Source organism: Microcaecilia unicolor, chromosome 3 (assembly GCF_901765095.1).
Source record: "Microcaecilia unicolor chromosome 3, aMicUni1.1, whole genome shotgun sequence".
Lineage (NCBI taxonomy): Eukaryota > Metazoa > Chordata > Amphibia > Gymnophiona > Siphonopidae > Microcaecilia > Microcaecilia unicolor.
Genome location: NC_044033.1, coordinates 76,092,061 through 76,109,729, shown reverse-complemented (window position 1 = coordinate 76,109,729; position 17,669 = coordinate 76,092,061). Strand labels below are relative to the sequence as shown.

Below are 17,669 nucleotides of genomic sequence, written 5' to 3'. Positions count from 1 at the left end.
GGCAATTCGATCCAATTTGACTTTGGGACGTCCCTTCCAAATTCCTCATCCTCAAAAAATGCTGACTACGGATGCATCTCTCCTGGGGTGGGGAGCCTATGTAGACGGGCTTCACACTCAAGGAGCTTGGTCCCTCCAGGAATCAGGTCTTCAGATCAATCTCCTGGAGTTGCGAGCGATCTGGAACGCTCTAAAGGCTTTCAGAGATCGGCTGTCCAATCAAATTATTCAAACTCAGACAGACAACCAGGTTGCCATGTATTATGTCAACAAGCAGGGGGGCACCGGATCTCGCCCCCTGTGTCGGGAAGCCGTCCAGATGTGGCTATGGGCTTACGCTCACGGCATGGTTCTCCAAGCCATGTATCTGGCAGGCGTAAACAGTCTGGCCGACAGGTTGAGGTTGACCTCACGAGTGGTCGCTCAACTTGGGGCGTGGTGCGCAAGATCTTCCGAGCGTGGGGCACCCCCTCAGTGGATCTTTTTGCCACTTAGACCAATCACAAGGTCCCTCAGTTCTGTTCCAGTCTTCAGGCCCACAGCAGGCTAGCGTTGGATGCTTTTCTTCTTCATTGGGGGAGAGGAGTCCTGTATGCATATCCTACCATACCTCTGGTGGGGAAGACTTCGCTGAAACTCAAGCAAGACCGCGGAACCAAGATTATTGGTATCTCCTTTCTTGCCGCGTCAGATCTGGTTCCCTCTTCTTCTGGAGTTGTCCTCCGAAGAACCGTGGAGATTGGACTGTTTTCCAACCCTCATTACTCAGAATGAGGGGGCGCTTCTGCATCCCAACCTTCAGTCTCTGGCTCTCATGGCCTGGATGTTGACGGCATAGAGTTCACCTCCTTGGGTCTTTCTGAGGGTGTCTCCCGAGTCTTGCTTGCTTCCAGGAAAGATTCCACTAAGAGGAGTTATTCTTTCAAATGGAGGAGGTTTGCCATGTGGTGTGACAGCAAGGCCCTAGATCCTCGCTCTTGTCCTACACAGACCCTGCTTGAATACCTTCTACATTTTCCAAGTCTGGTCTAAAGACCAACTCCGTAAGGGTTCACCTTAGTGCAATTAGTGCTTATCATCAACGTATAGAGGGTAAGTCTATCTCTGGACAGCCTTTATTTGTTCTCTTCATGAGAGGTTTGCTTTTGTCAAAGCCTCCTGTCAAACCTCTGCCAGTGTCATGGGATCTCAACGTCGTTCTCACCTAGCTGATGAAGCCTCCTTTTGAGCCACTGAATTCCTGCCATCTTAAGTATTTGACCTGGAAGGTCATTTTCTTGGTGGGTGTTACTTCAGCTCGTAGAGTCAGTGAGCTTCAAGCCTTGGTAGCCCATGCTCCTTATACTAAATTTCATCATAACAGAGTAGTCCTCCACACTCACCCTAAGTTCTTGCCAAAGATGGTGTCGGAGTTTCATCTGAACCAGTCAGTTGTCTTGCCAACATTTTTTCCCCGTCCTCATACCCGCCCTGCTGAACGTCAGTTGCATAGATTGGACTGCAAGAGAGCATTGGCCTTCTATGTGGAGCGGACAAGCCCCTTCAGACAGTCCGCCCAAATGTTTGTTTCTTTCAACCCCAACAGAAGGGGAGTTGCTGTCAGGAAACGCACCATTTCAAATTGGCTAGCAGATTGCATTTCCTTCACTTACCCCCAAACCTGTGCTGACTCTTGAGGGTCATGTCACGGCTCATAGTGTTAGAGCCATGGCAGCGTCGGTGGCCCACTTGAAGTCAGCCACTATAGAAGAGATTTGCGAGGCTGCGACGTGGTCTTCTGTCCACACATTCACATCTCACTACTGCCTTCAGCAAGATACCCGGCGCGACAGTCGTTTTGGGCAGTCGGTGCTGCAGAATCTGTTCGGGGTTTAGAATCCAACTCCACCCCCGTAGGCCCATTTTTGTTCTGTTCCAGGCTGCACTCTCAGTTAGAGGTTTTCTTTGTAGGTCAATCCTTGTTATGTCCTTGCCGTTGCGAGGCCCTATTGACCTTTCTTTGTTGTTTTGAGTGAGCCGGGGGGGGGGGGGGGGGGCTAGGGATACCCCATTAGTGAGAACAAGCAGCCTGCTTGTCCTTGGAGAAAATGAAGATACATACCTGTAGCAGGTGTTCTCCGAGGACAGCAGGCTGATTGTTCTCACATACCCGCCCGCCTCCCCTTTTTTAGTTGTCTTTCCTTCTTTGCTTTGTTATCAAACTGATGGGACTCTCGCGCGACGGGCGGGAAGCTGATGACTGCGCATGTGCGTTGCGCGCACGATCGAAGACTCTAGCAAACTTTTGTTGCTAGGTAGATTTCCGATCTCGGGGGCTGCCTTGGACGTCACCCATCCAGTGAGAACGATCAGTTTACTGTCCTCGGAGAACACCTGCTACAGGTATGTATCTTCATTATTCTACAGTGTCTATACCACTTTTGTGGTCTTGAACTTCAAACCTCTCCTATTACCATACACTTTAGTGCACTATCAGCTTATCATGCTCCTTCAGTGACACACTTTTATATTACTTTTTATTTCATGAAAGGCCTGTTTCATGTAATGCCTCCATTGCAAAAGCCTCTTGTGTCATGGGACTTAAATTTGGTTTTTCACTTCGCTTATGAGGTCTCCTTTTGAATTTCTGGAAGCTGCATCTCTGAAATTCCTACCTTATAAAATACTCTTCCTCATAGCGATCATATCAGCTAACAGAGTAAGTGAACTTCAGACACCTGAAACATATTAACTCTACATGTAATTCCATCATGATGAAAGGGGATAGTTTTGGAAGCAATCCAAGTACATACTTCTTCGCAGAAAGGGTGGTGAATTTATGGAACAGCCTCCTGGTGGAAGTGGTAGAGATGAAAGCTATATCTGAATTCTAGAAAGTTTGGGACAAGTATGTAGAATCTCAAAGGGAGAGGAAGGCATAGATGGACTGACTGGATAGGTCATTGGTCTTTATCTGCCTTCATTTTTCCAAGTTCTTGCCTAAAGTGGTGACACCTTTTCACCTAAATGAGGAAATAGTGCTTCCTACCTTCTGTATGATGCCTCATTCAAATCCTCATATGAAAGTCTTTCATACTGTGGAAGGTGAATGGGATGTCATTTGAAGCCTGAAAATAACTGAGGGGCCCTTTTACAAACGGGTTTTTGTGTGCTAACCTGGAACTACAGCTGGCCCAACATGGCCGCTGGCGGTAGTTCCAGCTCCGAGCACGCACCATTTCTGGCATGCTGGATGTTACGTCTGTGCTTACCTTGCCCTCTGGTGGCCAGAACCGGTGGCTGCTATGGACTATCACCCGTTCCAGACTTTAGCCTAGTCCAGTCCGGATCTTCCAGGCTGCCGGATTTGTCTGTCTTGTTTGACCCTGCACAGCTCCCGTAGTGGCCTGGTGATTGCTGCAGCTGAGCCTCAGCTGCTGCTGGGCTTATTAGCCATTTGGAATCTCTCTGGCTTTGCATCGTCTAAGGTCCCTGGTATGTTGGTGCTCTGTGCACTTCTGCCTAGTCTTGTTTTAGTTTCTTGCCTGATTCTGCTGGCTGCCCAGATTCTGCTTGTTTCCTGGTTTTTTCTACTGCCTGCCCTGACCCGGCTTGTCCTTTGGTTTATTCTTCTGTTGTGTGTCTAGTCCTTGTCTGTCTGTGTCTTTAGTGGCTGTTCTGCAGCTTTCAGTTCTGTGTCTTATCAGTGTTTTGTTCCCTGTTTTAGTATCCGCTTGCAGCCTTCAGTCTGCCCTTTAGCTTTCCCTTCCTTGCCCTGCTGCCCCTGTGTGTTCCTTTCCCCTCTGACCCTCAGTCCTGGTTCAGCCTAGTGGGTATCCAGTCCTGCTTTGCCCAGTAAGTCCTCCCGGCCACCTGCAGCCAGGAGCTCAACTCCAGGTGAAAAGTGGCCAGGTGCAGGTGAAGTTTAAGGGTACCTGCTCTGCTTGTTTGCCTCTGCTGCAACTCCAGTCCGGGGTCCAGTCCTGTTCTGCCTAGTCTCCGGTGTGGGGTGGTTTTGCCTGCCACTGCCGCGCCTCGGCAGTGGTCCAAGGGCTCACAAATCCAGTTCCTGCTTTGGAAAACGTGACACTGGAAAATGTTTTTGGAATATTTATCTTGGTGCTAACCCGGTGGAAATAAGGCAGCGCCATGCGCTACCCAGTTACCACTGGGTTACCGCATGAGCCCTTACTTGCCACCTCATTGAGTGGTGGTAAGTGCTCCCTGCTGCATGGCCACATGGTAAGAGTAATCTTACTGCACGGTCATTTTATTTTTGGGGGCTTTTTACCTGTTGCGGTAAAAACGGCCCTGGCACGCTGGAAAAACGGTCCCCACTGCTACCGCAGGGCCCTTTTTACTGCAGCTTGGTAAAAGAACCCCTGAATCCTTTAAAAAATCTACTTATCTTTTTTGTCTCTTTCAATCCATTTGCAAAAAAAGACTTTAGGAAACTGATTGGCTTCATGTATCTAATTCTGCTATGAACAAGTAGATGCCCCTTTCAGCTCCAAGAGCATCTACAGTGACAGTGGCTCTGTCTGCTATGATGAATACCAACTGCAAAGCAGATACTTTGTCCTCTCTCCATACTTTTACTGCACATTGTTTGGACCAAGCCTTAGCACAGAACAGTGCCTTTGGTCAGGTGGCGTTAGCAAACTGAGCAACCCTAAGCGTGAGAGACACTTGCGTCTTTCTGTGCCCGGCTCAGTCCTGCTTGTCGATGGATAAAGCAACGTTGTTCACCTGTAGCAGATGTTTTCTTGAGAACATCAGGATTAATAAGGTACCCATCATCCCTAGAGGTGGTTCCATGGAGCTTTGAAACCAACTGAGGAGGTGAAGAAACTGCTTCTCATGGGAAAGGCCATGCTCAAAGCTTTGCACTACGTTCTGAGCTCTTGGAGAGCAGTTCCAACATGATGCCATCTGACATCACCCACTTCTGTGCCTCATCAATCCTGTGTACAAAAAAACATCTGTTACTGGTAGCAGCAGTGCTTTTTTTTCTAGTTTCACCAAATATGTAAAATACAAATTGAAAGGAATGTACAGTTAATTCAGAAGCCAAAAGGCAGTTCTGATGCTGTTTCTGAGCTTTGTTGAAATAATCTCTCTCCTTTTTTTTTTTTTTAATGTAGCTATTGGAACTTTTTGATAGTGAAGACCCCAGAGAGCGTGACTTTCTGAAGACGGTCCTTCATCGAATTTATGGGAAGTTTCTTGGACTGCGATCTTTTATCAGAAAACAGATCAATAACATTTTCCTCAGGTAAAGCGATAACTTATTGTTTTGATTTTTTGTTGTTGTCTTCTCCCTCTTTCTTCTTTTTCTTGCCAACATATTTTCTGTGATTCTATTCCTTAGTAAAAGAGTTTAATGTAAGAGTGCAAATTGTAAAATACACCTGTAGTAAAAATATTCTATGGCATTTATAGGATATTTTCCCCTACTAATATACTGATGAACTACTTACTACTACTTATCATTTCTATAGCGCTACTAGATGTACGTAGCACTGGACATGAAGAGACCGTCCCTGTTCGACAGAGCTTACAGTCTAATTAGAACAGACAAATGAGACAAATAAGGGAATTACTAAGGTGGGAATGATAAAACATGGGTACTGAACAAGGGTTAGGAGTTAAAAGCAGCACCAAAAAGGTGGGCTTTCAGCCTAGATTTGAAGATGGCCAGAGATGGAGCTTGATGTACTAGCTGAGGAAGTCTATTCCAGGCATATGAAGCAGCAAGATAAAAGGAATGGAGTCTGGAGTTAGAAGTGGAGGAGAAGGGTGCAGATAAAAGAGATTTACCCATTGAATGAAGTTCCCCGGGAGGAGTGTAGGGAGAGACAAGAGTGGAGGGGTACTGAGGAGCTGCAGAGTGAATGCACTTGTAAGTCAATAAGAGGCATTTGAACTGTATACGGAAACGGATAGGGAGCCAATGAAGTGATTTGAGGAGAGGGCTAATATGAGCATAGCGACACTGGTGGAATATAAGTCGTGCAGCAGAATTTTGAACAGATTGAAGGGGAGAGAGGTGGCTTAGTGGGAGACCTGTGAGAAGCAAGTTGCAATAGTCTAAGTGAGAGGTGATAAAGAGTATGGATAATGGTTCTGGTAGTATGCTCAGAAAGGAAAGGACAAATTTTGGTGATTATTATAGAGAAAGAAACGACAAGTTTTAGCAGTTTGTTGAATATGTGCAGAGAAGGAGAGAGGAATCGAAGATGAGACAGGGAGGATGAGAGTGTTATCCACAGAGATAGATAATGGGGGAAGAGGAGAGGTTGGTTTAGGGGAAAAGATAAAAAGCTCAGTCTTGATCATATTTAGTTTCAGATGGCGATGAGACATCCAGGCAGCAATGTCAGACAGGAAGGCTGATACTTGGGCCTGGATTCTTGCTGAAATTTCTGGTGTGAAGAGGTAGATCTGGGAGTCATGAAAACATTTCTATTCTGTCCTCCTTTCTGGTATTATTTTTTATTGAAATTCCTCACCATATATACCGGTAATACTAACAAACATGACATTGCCTGAGCTGTCTTTTTGGCCTTTTAAGTATTATTTATTTATTTATTTGTAACATTTGTATCCCATATTTTCCCACCCATTAGCAGGCTCAATGTGGCTTACATTATACCATAAAGGCAATCACCAAGTTCGGTAGATGTTAAACAAATACAATTTAAAATAAGGGTCAGGTAAGGTTAGAGTAAACAGGTACAAAAAGGGAGAAGGAAACAAAGGAATATATAATGTCCAATGCGATGTAAGGTATTGATGCATTGCAGAGTTGAGGCATTTAAGTAGGGCCAGTAGGATAGCCCTTGCAAAACAGATGGTCTTTAATGATTGCCTGAAGTTTTGATGGTCGTGAATCGTTTTCACATTCTTTGGTAGTGCATTCCACATTTGTGTGCTTAAGTAAGAAAAATTCGATGCATATGTTGATTTGTATCTATTATTTCTCCGAGGACAAGCAGGCTGCTTGTTCTCACTGATGGGTGACGTCCACGGCAGCCCCTCCAATCGGAAACTTCTCTAGCAAAGTCCTTTGCTAGTCCTCGCGCGCCCGCGCGGCCGTCTTCCCGCCCGAAACCGGCTCGAGCCGGCCAGTCTTCTTTTGTCCGCACTCGGTACGGTCGTGTTTTCGCCGTGTCGAGCCCCGGAAAGTCGACCTCGCGCGTCCAAATTTATTTTGACGTGTTTTTCTTCGGAAAAGTCTTTTCAAGTGTCGGGAAGTGCTCCGGAACCCCCCCCCCCCCCCCCCCCCCCCCGGGTTTCGTGTTCATCCTCCCCGTACTTCCAGCTTTTTGCCCCGATAAGTTTTCTTTCGTCGTCGGGGTAGGCCTCTTTTCGGCCTCGGTCGAGATTTTCTCCCTTACAAATTTTTTGGTGCTCTTTTTCCGTCATTTCGGACTTTGATTTCGCCGGCGCGATTTTTCCGCCCATGACATCGAAGCCTTCCAGCGGCTTCAAGAAGTGCACCCAGTGCGCCCGGGTTATCTCGCTCACTGATCGACACTCGTCGTGTCTTCAGTGTCTGGGGGCCGAGCACCGCCCTCAGAACTGCAGTCTGTGTTCCTTGCTTCAAAGGCGGACTCAGGTAGCGAGACTAGCCCAGTGGAACGTGTTGTTCTCGGGCTCTTCGTCGGCATCGGCACCGGGATCTTCGAGTGCATCGACGTCGTCAGCGTCCAGACCATCTTCCTCGGCCGCCCCTGCATCGAGTGCATCGAGGCATCGGGCCTCTGCATCGGCGCCGAGACATCGGATAGCTGCATCGACGTCGGTGGTACCGGGACCTCGTCTGCTGATGTCGTCGGACGGTGGTGCATCGTCAGGAGTGCAGGTGAGGGCTGTCCATTCCCCTGCTGGTGGCGGTGAGCCTTCGGGTGGGTCTCCTCCTACCCTGAGGGCTCCTGCGGTACAGCCCCCCCGAGACCGACCTCCTTCGGCCTCGGCCCTAAGGAAGCGACGGCTGGATTCTACGTCCTCCTCGTCGGTGCCGGGGAGCTCCGGTGACATGCTTCGGAAGAAATCGAAGAAGCATCGACACCGGTCGCCTCCCCGCGTCGGCACCGAGAGCTCTGGGTCGCCGAGGGAGTCGGCACCCAACAGGCATCGGCACCGAGAGGACCGCTCACCCTCTGTTCAAGAGGTGTCGATGCGCTCCACTCTGGACAGCCCGGAACAGCCTCCTCGCCCGGAACAGGTTCTGACGTCGACGCCTGCATCGACCTCTTTGCCTTTCTCTGCAGCCGCTCTAAACGAGAGCCTCCGGGCCGTTCTCCCAGAGATTCTGGGAGAGCTGTTGCGCCCTACCCCTCCGGTACCGGCGGTGCTTGCGCCTCCGGTACCGTCGAGCGTGGCGCCGGCTGGCCCATCGCCTGGGGTGAGGTCCCTGACGTCGGTACCCGCGTGCGGTACCGACTGCGGCCACCTCCCAGGAGGGCTCCCCGACTACGTCGGCGGAGGGAGCTTCGCCGATGCGGGCCAGGGAGTCTACCTCTCGACGCCCCCATCGTGGACGTGGCTCCACTGAGTCGAGCCGGGCGAGGTTGCAGACACAGGTTCGTGAACTTGTGTCTGACACCGAGGGTGAGGCCTCGTGGGAGGAAGAAGAAGACCCCAGATATTTCTCTGACGAGGAGTCTGAGGGTCTTCCTTCTGATCCCACTCCCTCTCCTGAAAGACAGCTTTCTCCTCCTGAGAGTCTGTCTTTCGCTTCCTTTGTCCGGGAGATGTCTACGGCCATCCCCTTCCCGGTGGTTGTGGAGGACGAGCCCAGGGCTGAAATGTTTGAGCTCCTGGACTATCCTTCTCCACCTAAGGAAGCGTCCACTGTTCCCTTGCACCATGTCCTAAAAAAGACATTGCTTGCGAACTGGACAAAACCTCTAACTAATCCCCACATCCCCAAGAAGATCGAGTCCCAGTACCGGATCCATGGGGACCCAGATCTGATGCGCACCCAGTTGCCTCATGATTCTGGAGTTGTGGATCTGGCCCTAAAGAAGGCTAAGAGTTCTAGGGAGCATGCTTCGGCGCTCCCGGGCAAGGACTCTAGAACCTTAGACTCCTTTGGGAGGAAGGCCTACCATTCCTCTATGCTCGTGGCCAAAATCCAGTCTTACCAGCTCTACACGAGCATACACATGCGGAACAATGTGCGGCAGTTGGCGGGCTTGGTTGATGCTCTCCCCCCCGAGCAGGCCAAGCCTTTTCAGGAGGTGGTCAGGCAGCTGAAGGCGTGCAGAAAATTCCTGGCCAGAGGGGTGTATGACACCTTTGATGTTGCGTCCAGGGCCGCTGCTCAAGGTGTGGTGATGCGCAGGCTCTCATGGCTGCGTGCCGCCGACCTGGAGAATAGACTCCAGCAGCGGATTGCGGACTCGCCTTGCCGTGCGGACAACATTTTTGGAGAGAAAGTCGAACAGGTGGTAGAGTCCACCAGCGGGACACCGCATTCGACAAGTTCTCCCGCCGGCAGCCTTCAGCATCTACCTCTACAGGTAGAAGATTTTTCGGGGGAAGGAAGACTGTTCCCCACTCTTCTGGTAAGCGTAGGTACAATCCTCCTCGACAGCCTGCGGCCCAGGCTAAGCCCCAGCGCGCTCGCTCTCGTCAGCAGCGTGCGCCTCAGCCAGGCCCCTCGGCTCCCCAGCAAAAGCAAGGGGCGAGCTTTTGACTGGCTCCAGCAGAGCATAGCCGACATCCAAGTGTCAGTGCCGGGCGACCTACCAGTCGGGGGGAGGTTGAAAGCTTTTCACCAAAGGTGGCCTCTAATAACCTCCGATCAGTGGGTTCTCCAAATAGTCCGGCAAGGATACACCCTCAATTTGGCCTCAAAACCTCCAAATTGTCCACCGGGAGCTCAGTCTTACAGCTTCCAGCACAAGCAGGTACTTGCAGAGGAACTCTCCGCCCTTCTCAGCGCCAATGCGGTCGAGCCCGTGCCATCCGGGCAAGAAGGGCTGGGATTCTATTCCAGGTACTTCCTTGTGGAAAAGAAAACAGGGGGGATGCGTCCCATCCTAGACCTAAGGGCCCTGAATAAATATCTCGTAAAAGAAAAGTTCAGGATGCTTTCCCTGGGCACCCTTCTCCCCATGATTCAGCAAAACGATTGGCTATGCTCTCTGGACTTGAAGGATGCCTACACACACATCCCGATACTGCCAGCTCACAGACAGTATCTGCGATTTCAGGTGGGCACACGCCACTTCCAGTACTGTGTGCTACCCTTTGGGCTCGCCTCTGCGCCCAGGGTGTTCACAAAGTGCCTAGCTGTGGTAGCAGCGGCACTTCGCAGGCTGGGGGTGCACGTGTTCCTATATCTCGACGATTGGCTGGTGAAGAACACATCCGAGGCAGGAGCCCTGCAGTCCATGCAGATGACTATTCGCCTCCTGGAGCTACTGGGGTTTGTGATAAATTATCCAAAGTCCCATCTTCTCCCAGTGCAGAAACTCGAATTCATAGGAGCTCTGCTGGATTCTCGGATGGCTCGCGCTTATCTCCCAGAGACGAGGGCCAACAACTTGTTGTCCCTCGTCTCGCGGGTGCGAGCGTCCCAGCAGATCACAGCTCGGCAGATGTTGAGATTGCTGGGCCACATGGCCTCCACAGTTCATGTGACTCCCATGGCCCGTCTTCACATGAGATCTGCTCAATGGACCCTAGCCTCCCAGTGGTATCAGGCTGCTGGGGGTCTAGAAGACGTGATCCACCTGTCCACGAGTTTTCTCGAATCCCTGTATTGGTGGACAATCTGGTCCAATTTGACTCTGGGATGTCCTTTCCAAATTCCTCAGCCACAAAAAGTGCTGACCACGGATGCGTCTCTCCTGGGGTGGGGAGCTCATGTCGATGGGCTTCACACCCAAGGAAGCTGGTCCCTCCAGGAACGCGGTCTACAGATCAATCTCCTGGAGTTGCGAGCGATCTGGAACGCTCTGAAGGCTTTCAGAGATCGGCTGTCCCATCAAATTATCCAAATTCAGACAGACAACCAGGTTGCCATGTACTATGTCAACAAGCAGGGGGGCACCGGATCGCGCCCCCTGTGTCAGGAAGCCGTCAGCATGTGGCTCTGGGCTCGCCGTCTCGGCATGGTGCTCCAAGCCACATATCTGGCAGGCGTAAACAACAGTCTGGCCGACAGACTGAGCAGGATTATGCAACCTCACGAGTGGTCGCTCAACTCCAGAGTGGTGCGCCAGATCTTCCAAGCGTGGGGCACCCCCTTGGTGGATCTCTTCGCATCTCGAGTGAACCACAAAGTCCCTCAGTTCTGTTCCAGGCTTCAGGCCCCCGGCAGACTGGCATCGGATGCCTTCCTCCTGGATTGGGGGGAAGGCCTGCTGTATGCTTATCCTCCCATTCCTCTGGTGGGGAAGACTTTGTTGAAACTCAAACAAGACCGAGGCACCATGATTCTGATTGCTCCTTTTTGGCCGCGTCAGATCTGGTTCCCCCTTCTTCTGGAGTTATCCTCCGAAGAACCGTGGAGATTGGAGTGCTTTCCGACCCTCATCACGCAGGACGAAGGGGCTCTTCTGCATCCCAGCCTCCGGTCCCTGGCTCTCACGGCCTGGATGTTGAGAGCGTAGACTTTGCCTCTTTGGGTCTGTCAGAGGGTGTCTCCCGCGTCTTGCTTGCTTCCAGGAAAGATTCCACTAAGAGGAGTTACTTCTTTCTGTGGAGGAGGTTTGCCGTCTGGTGTGACAGCAAGGCCCTAGCTCCTCGCTCTTGTCCTACACAGACCCTGCTTGAATACCTTCTGCACTTGTCTGAGTCTGGTCTCAAGACCAACTCTGTAAGGGTTCACCTTAGCGCAATCAGTGCATACCATTACCATGTGGAAGGTAAGCCGATCTCAGGACAGCCTTTAGTTGTTCGCTTCATGAGAGGTTTGCTTTTGTCAAAGCCCCCTGTCAAGCCTCCTACAGTGTCATGGGATCTCAATGTCGTTCTCACCCAGCTGATGAAACCTCCTTTTGAGCCACTGGATTCCTGCCATCTGAAGTACTTGACCTGGAAGGTCATTTTCTTGGTGGCAGTTACTTCAGCTCGTAGAGTCAGTGAGCTTCAGGCCCTGGTAGCCCAGGCCCCTTACACCAAATTTCATCATAACAGAGTAGTCCTCCGCACTCACCCTAAGTTCCTGCCAAAGGTCGTGTCGGAGTTCCATCTGAACCAGTCAATTGTCTTGCCAACATTCTTTCCCCGTCCTCATTCCTGCCCTGCTGAACGTCAGCTGCACACATTGGACTGCAAGAGAGCATTGGCCTTCTACCTGGAGCGGACACAGCCCCACAGACAGTCCGCCCAATTGTTTGTTTCTTTTGATCCCAATAGGAGGGGAGTGGCTGTAGGGAAACGCACCATATCCAATTGGCTAGCAGATTGCATTTCCTTCACTTACGCCCAGGCGGGGCTGGCTCTTGAGGGTCATGTCACGGCTCATAATGTTAGAGCCATGGCTGCGTCGGTAGCCCACTTGAAGTCAGCCTCCATTGAAGAAATTTGCAAAGCTGCGACGTGGTCATCTGTCCACACATTCACATCTCATTACTGCCTGCAGCAGGATACCCGACGCGACAGTCGGTTCGGGCAGTCAGTTCTTCAGAACCTGTTTGGGCTTTAGGATCCAACTCCACCCCCCGAGGGCCCTGTTTGTTCTGTTCCAGGCTGCACTCTCAGTTAGTTGGTAAATTTTTTAGGTCAATCTCAGTTATGTCCTCGCCGTTGCGAGGCCCAATTGACCATGGTTGTTGTTTTGAGTGAGCCTGGGGGCTAGGGATACCCCATCAGTGAGAACAAGCAGCCTGCTTGTCCTCGGAGAAAGCGAATGCTACATACCTGTAGAAGGTATTCTCCGAGGACAGCAGGCTGATTGTTCTCACAAACCCGCCCGCCTCCCCGTTGGAGTTGTGTCTTCCCTTGAAGTGTATTGTCTTGCTACATACTGGACTGGCCGGCTCGAGCCGGTTTCGGGCGGGAAGACGGCCGCGCATGCGCACGAGGACTAGCAAAGGACTTTGCTAGAGAAGTTTCCGATTGGAGGGGCTGCCGTGGACGTCACCCATCAGTGAGAACAATCAGCCTGCTGTCCTCGGAGAATACCTTCTACAGGTATGTAGCATTCGCTTTAGATTTGCTCACAGCTTTTTCAGTAGTAGCTCAAGGTGAGTTACATTCAGGTACAGTAGCTATTTCTCTGTCCCAGGAGGGCTCACAATCGAAGTTTGTACCTGAGGCAATGGAGGAGCAGTGGGGTTTGAACCGGCCACCTCTGGATTGCAAGACCAGTGCTCTAACCACTAGGCCACTCCTCCACACACAACACAGTGTGTTGTGGAAGTCTTCACATCCTTATTGATTCCTTAGGGAAAGCAGGGTTGTTCTTTTATAGGGGGTTTCTTTTCAAGTTCTTTTTCTGGGTTAAGTCCCGGATTGAGTTTGGAAGAGGTTGTGTGGAGATGGGTGAGGCAATTGAATGTATGGTGGGAAAGCAAGGACAAATCAAACTCGGGTATACATATAAAGTATCACATACCATGTAAAATGATCTTGTTGGTCAGACTTGGATGGGCCGTACAGATCTTTATCTGACATCATTTACTATGTTTCTCTGCCATCATTTACTATGTTTCTCTCTCTCTCTATGTTATTAAGGCATGTACAGTTAAAGGAAAGAGTGGTCAAATACGGTTACTCGGGAAGTGCTTAGGGGAGATTGGTAGGAGAGCAGGTCAAAATAAGAAGTGTTTTTTGCTTTGTTTTGTTTTGTTAGTGAATGTCTATTCTGTGCAGAATAAGGTGGTGGTTATAGATGATTTGAATAGGTAAACAGCCAGACTTTGTTCTGATAGCAGAACTGAGGTAGGAGGAGGAAGGAAAAATAGGTTTATCCAAATATGTCCCCAAAGATTTGTATTTGTTTTCACAACCACAAGTGGAGAGACAGGGATGGGGACTGTTAATTGTTACTAAGAAGACATGGGGTTTTCAAAGAGTTCAGCTTTCAGCAACAGGAGTGGGAAGATGTGTTGATAAATCAGACAGAGAGGAAGAATTAATTGTTTCTAACTTATTCTCCTCTTGTGATGAGGGAAGGAGTGGTGGTACTGTTGGATATGGCATTGCAGTTTCCTTGCTTTTTGATGGCAGTTAATCTTAAATTCTCTGAGAACAAGAACGACAGGCATATTGCCACAAATGGGGTGACGTCATCTGGAAGAACCCCGGCACAGACCAGAAGCCTTTGCAGCATTGATTGTGTGTGCACCTTCCTACCCACCTCAGCACATGGGACCAAGCAACAGTTGTGTTTTTTCTACAGAGCTGAGAGGATGCTTTTTTTTTTTACTCTCTTTAGTGCGTTTCTACTCATGGCCTTCTAACTTCCCTTCCTTTTTCACTAGTGTTTCCAGTACTAAATGCTCTTATTTTTCCATGGCTCTTTAGCCTGTTTAGGCCTGGGATCTTTGACTGGGATATTTTTCATCTTTCCCCATTATTGAACCATTTGATTTTGCTACGACTGACATCAGTCCTCCTTGAAGGATGGTGCCAGGAGCTCTGGGACCCTGGCATTGCCAGTACCTGAGAAGCAATGATGCCAAGGGTTGCTCCACCTCTGTGGATTTTGGAACAGTACAACAACGTCCCTGGAGCCGGAACCAGGCCTCCAATCCAGTCTCAGTGTCTTCTCAGGCTTTCCCCGCAGTGACCCTGACCCTGCCTTTACCGAAGCCTGCTCTTGATGAGCAGTTCCCAGTCATGATACAGGAGGAGCTAGAGTCCTCCTATAACGTGTCCTGGCTCAATTCGACACCGTGGCATCGGTGTCAACCTCGGTAGAAAGCTTCCTCAGAACCCTACTACTACTACTACTACTTATCATTTCTATAGCGCTACTAGACGTATGCAGCGCTGTACACTTGAACATGAAGAGACAGTCCCTGCTCGACAGAGCTTACAATCTAATTAGGACAGACAAACAGGACAAACAAGAGATAAGGGAATATTAAGGTGAGGATGATAAATAAGGGTTCTGAACAAGTGAATAAGGGTTAGGAGTTAAAAGCAGCTTCAAAAAGGTGGGCTTTTAGCTTAGATCTGAAGATAGCCAGAGATGGAGCTTGACGTACTGGCTCAGGAAGTCTGTTCCAGGCATATGGTGCAGCAAGATAAAAGGAACGGAGTCTGGAGTTAGCAGTGGAGGAGAAGGGTGCAGATAAGAGAGATTTACCCAGTAAACGGAGTTCCCGGGGAGAGATGAGAGTGGAGAGGTACTGAGGAGCTGCAGAGTGAATGCACTTATAGGTCAATAAGAGGAGTTTGAACTGTATGCGGAAATGGATAGGAAGCCAGTGAAGTGACTTGAGGAGAGGGCTAATATGAACATAGTGATACTGGCGGAATATTAGTCGTGCAACAGAATTTTGAACAGATTGAAGAGGAGAGAGATGGCTAAGTGGGAGACCTGTAAGAAGAAAGTTGCAATAGTCTAAGCGAGAGGTGATAAGAGTGTGGATGAGGGTTCTGGTAGTGTGCTCAGAAAGGAAAGGGCGAATTTTGGTGATGATATAGAGAGAGAAACGGCAGGTTTTAGCAGTCTGCTGAATATGTGCAGAGAGGGAGGAGTCGAAGATGATCCCAAGGTTAAGAGCTGATAAGAAAGGAAGGATGAGAGTGTTATCCAAAGAAATAGAGAATAGGGGAGGAGGAGAGATTGGTTTAGGGGGAAAGATAAGAAGCTCGGTCTTGGTCATGTTTAGTTTCAGATGACGCTGAGACATCCAGGCAGCAACGTCAGACACGCAGTCTGATACTTTGGCCTGGATTTCGGCTGAGATTTCTGGTGTGGAGAGGTAGATCTGGGAGTCATCAGCGTAAAAAGATGATACTGAAAACAATGGGATGAGATCAGAATACCAAGGGAAGAAGTATAGATGGAGAAAAGAAGAGGTCCCAGGACAGATCCCTGAGGTGTACACCAACTGACAGTGGGATAGAAGTAGAGGAGGATCCACTGGAGTATACACTAAAGGTACGCTGGGAGAGATAAGAAGAAAACCAGGAAAGAACAGAGCCCTGAAATCTAAGTGAGGACAGCGTATCAAGGAGTAGGCTGTGATCAACAGTGTCAAAAGCAGCAGATAGATCGAGAAGGATGAGGATAGAATAGAGACCTTTGGATCTGGTCAGGAAAAGATCATTGGAGACTTTAGCAAGCGCTGTTTCAGTTGAATGAAGGGGGGGAAAGCCAGATTGGAGTGGATCAAGAATAGCTTGAGATGAAAGAAGGCAACGGCAGTGAACAGCACATTCAAGTATCTTGGATAGGAAAGGGAGGAGGGAGATGAGGCGATAGTTGGAAGGACAGGTCGGGTCCATTGAAGGTTTTTTAAGGAGTGGTGTGACTATGGCATGTTTGAAGGCATCAGGAACAGTCGCAGTGGACAGTGAAAGATTGAGGATATGACAGATAAAAGGGGTGACAGTAGGAGAGATAGTGTTAAGTAGATGGGTGGGAATAGGATCAGAGGAACAGGTAGTTAGTTTTGAGGAGGAAATAAGATGTGCAGTTTCCTCTTCAGTGATTTCAGAAAAGGAAGAAAAGGAGGCAGGGGTTGGAGGGTTGAGAGAATGGACTAAGGAAAGGAGAGGTGGAGTTGACCTGGTTGAGAATTCAAGTTTAATCTTGTGAACCTTATCATGAAAGTACTCAGCCAGAGTCTGGGTGGAAAGTGAAGGGGGGTTGGAGGTGAAGGCACTTTGAGGAGAGAGTTCAGTGTGGCAAAGAGACATCGAGGGTTTGAGCCAAGAGAATTTGTCAACTGGATGTAATAGTCCTGTTTGGTAAGTAAAAGAGCAGACTGGAAGGAGGTCAGCAAGAATTTGAAATGTATGAAGTCAGCATGGGCACGGGATTTCAGCCAAAGGCTTTCGGCAGAGCGGGCACAGGAACGTAGGTATCGGATTTTAGAGTACGTTTTACTGAACGGGGAAAGGGAGGAGCAAGAGTATCCAGAGCAGAGGAGAGAATAGTATTATAGGAAGAGATGGCCTCATTGACAGACTTAGATAACATAGTGGTAGAGAAGAGATTTGAAACACTGGTGGACAGAGTAGAAAGGTCAATAGCCTGAAGATTCCGAAATGTATTGGTTAAGATTGGACGGGACTGGAGAGGAGGGTATTTAAGTGTGAAAGTTATCAGACGATGGTCAGAGAGGGGAAGAGTTGAGGCACAGAAACTGGAGAGTGAGCAGTTTGAGAAGAGGTTAAGATCAAGACAGTGGCCATTCTGGTGAGTGTGGGCAGTGGAGCACAGTTGAAGATTGAAAGAGGATGTTAAAGCAAGAAACTGAGAAGCATAAGAGTCAGAGGGATCATTAGCATGAATGTTAAAGTCCCCAAGAATGAGGGAAGGAGATGAAGGTTCAAGAAAGAAGGAAAGCCAGGCATCAAAGTCAGTGAGAAAGGAAGAAAGGGACTTATCAGGTGGTCGATAAATGACTGCTACTCGGAGAGGCAGATGAGCAAATAGACGGATGGAGTGGACTTTGAAGGAAGAAAAACAGTGAGACTAAGGTGGAAGAAGAGGTTGAAATCTACAAGAGGGTGAAAGTAGTAGCCCGACACCACCTCCGCAGCCA

The 17,669-nt window shown here is 49.4% G+C and overlaps 1 protein-coding gene across 1 annotated transcript in view; it reads left to right on the top strand.

Moving 5' to 3' along the window:
- The window catches only part of PPP2R5A (protein phosphatase 2 regulatory subunit B'alpha), a 346,604-nt gene that overhangs the window by 113,732 nt on the left and 215,203 nt on the right, over nt 1–17,669 (top strand). Inside the window, exon 5 of the mRNA XM_030196067.1 lies at nt 5,124–5,254. Coding sequence (XP_030051927.1) covers nt 5,124–5,254 — 131 coding nt within the window. The remainder of the gene's footprint in view (nt 1–5,123; nt 5,255–17,669) is intronic.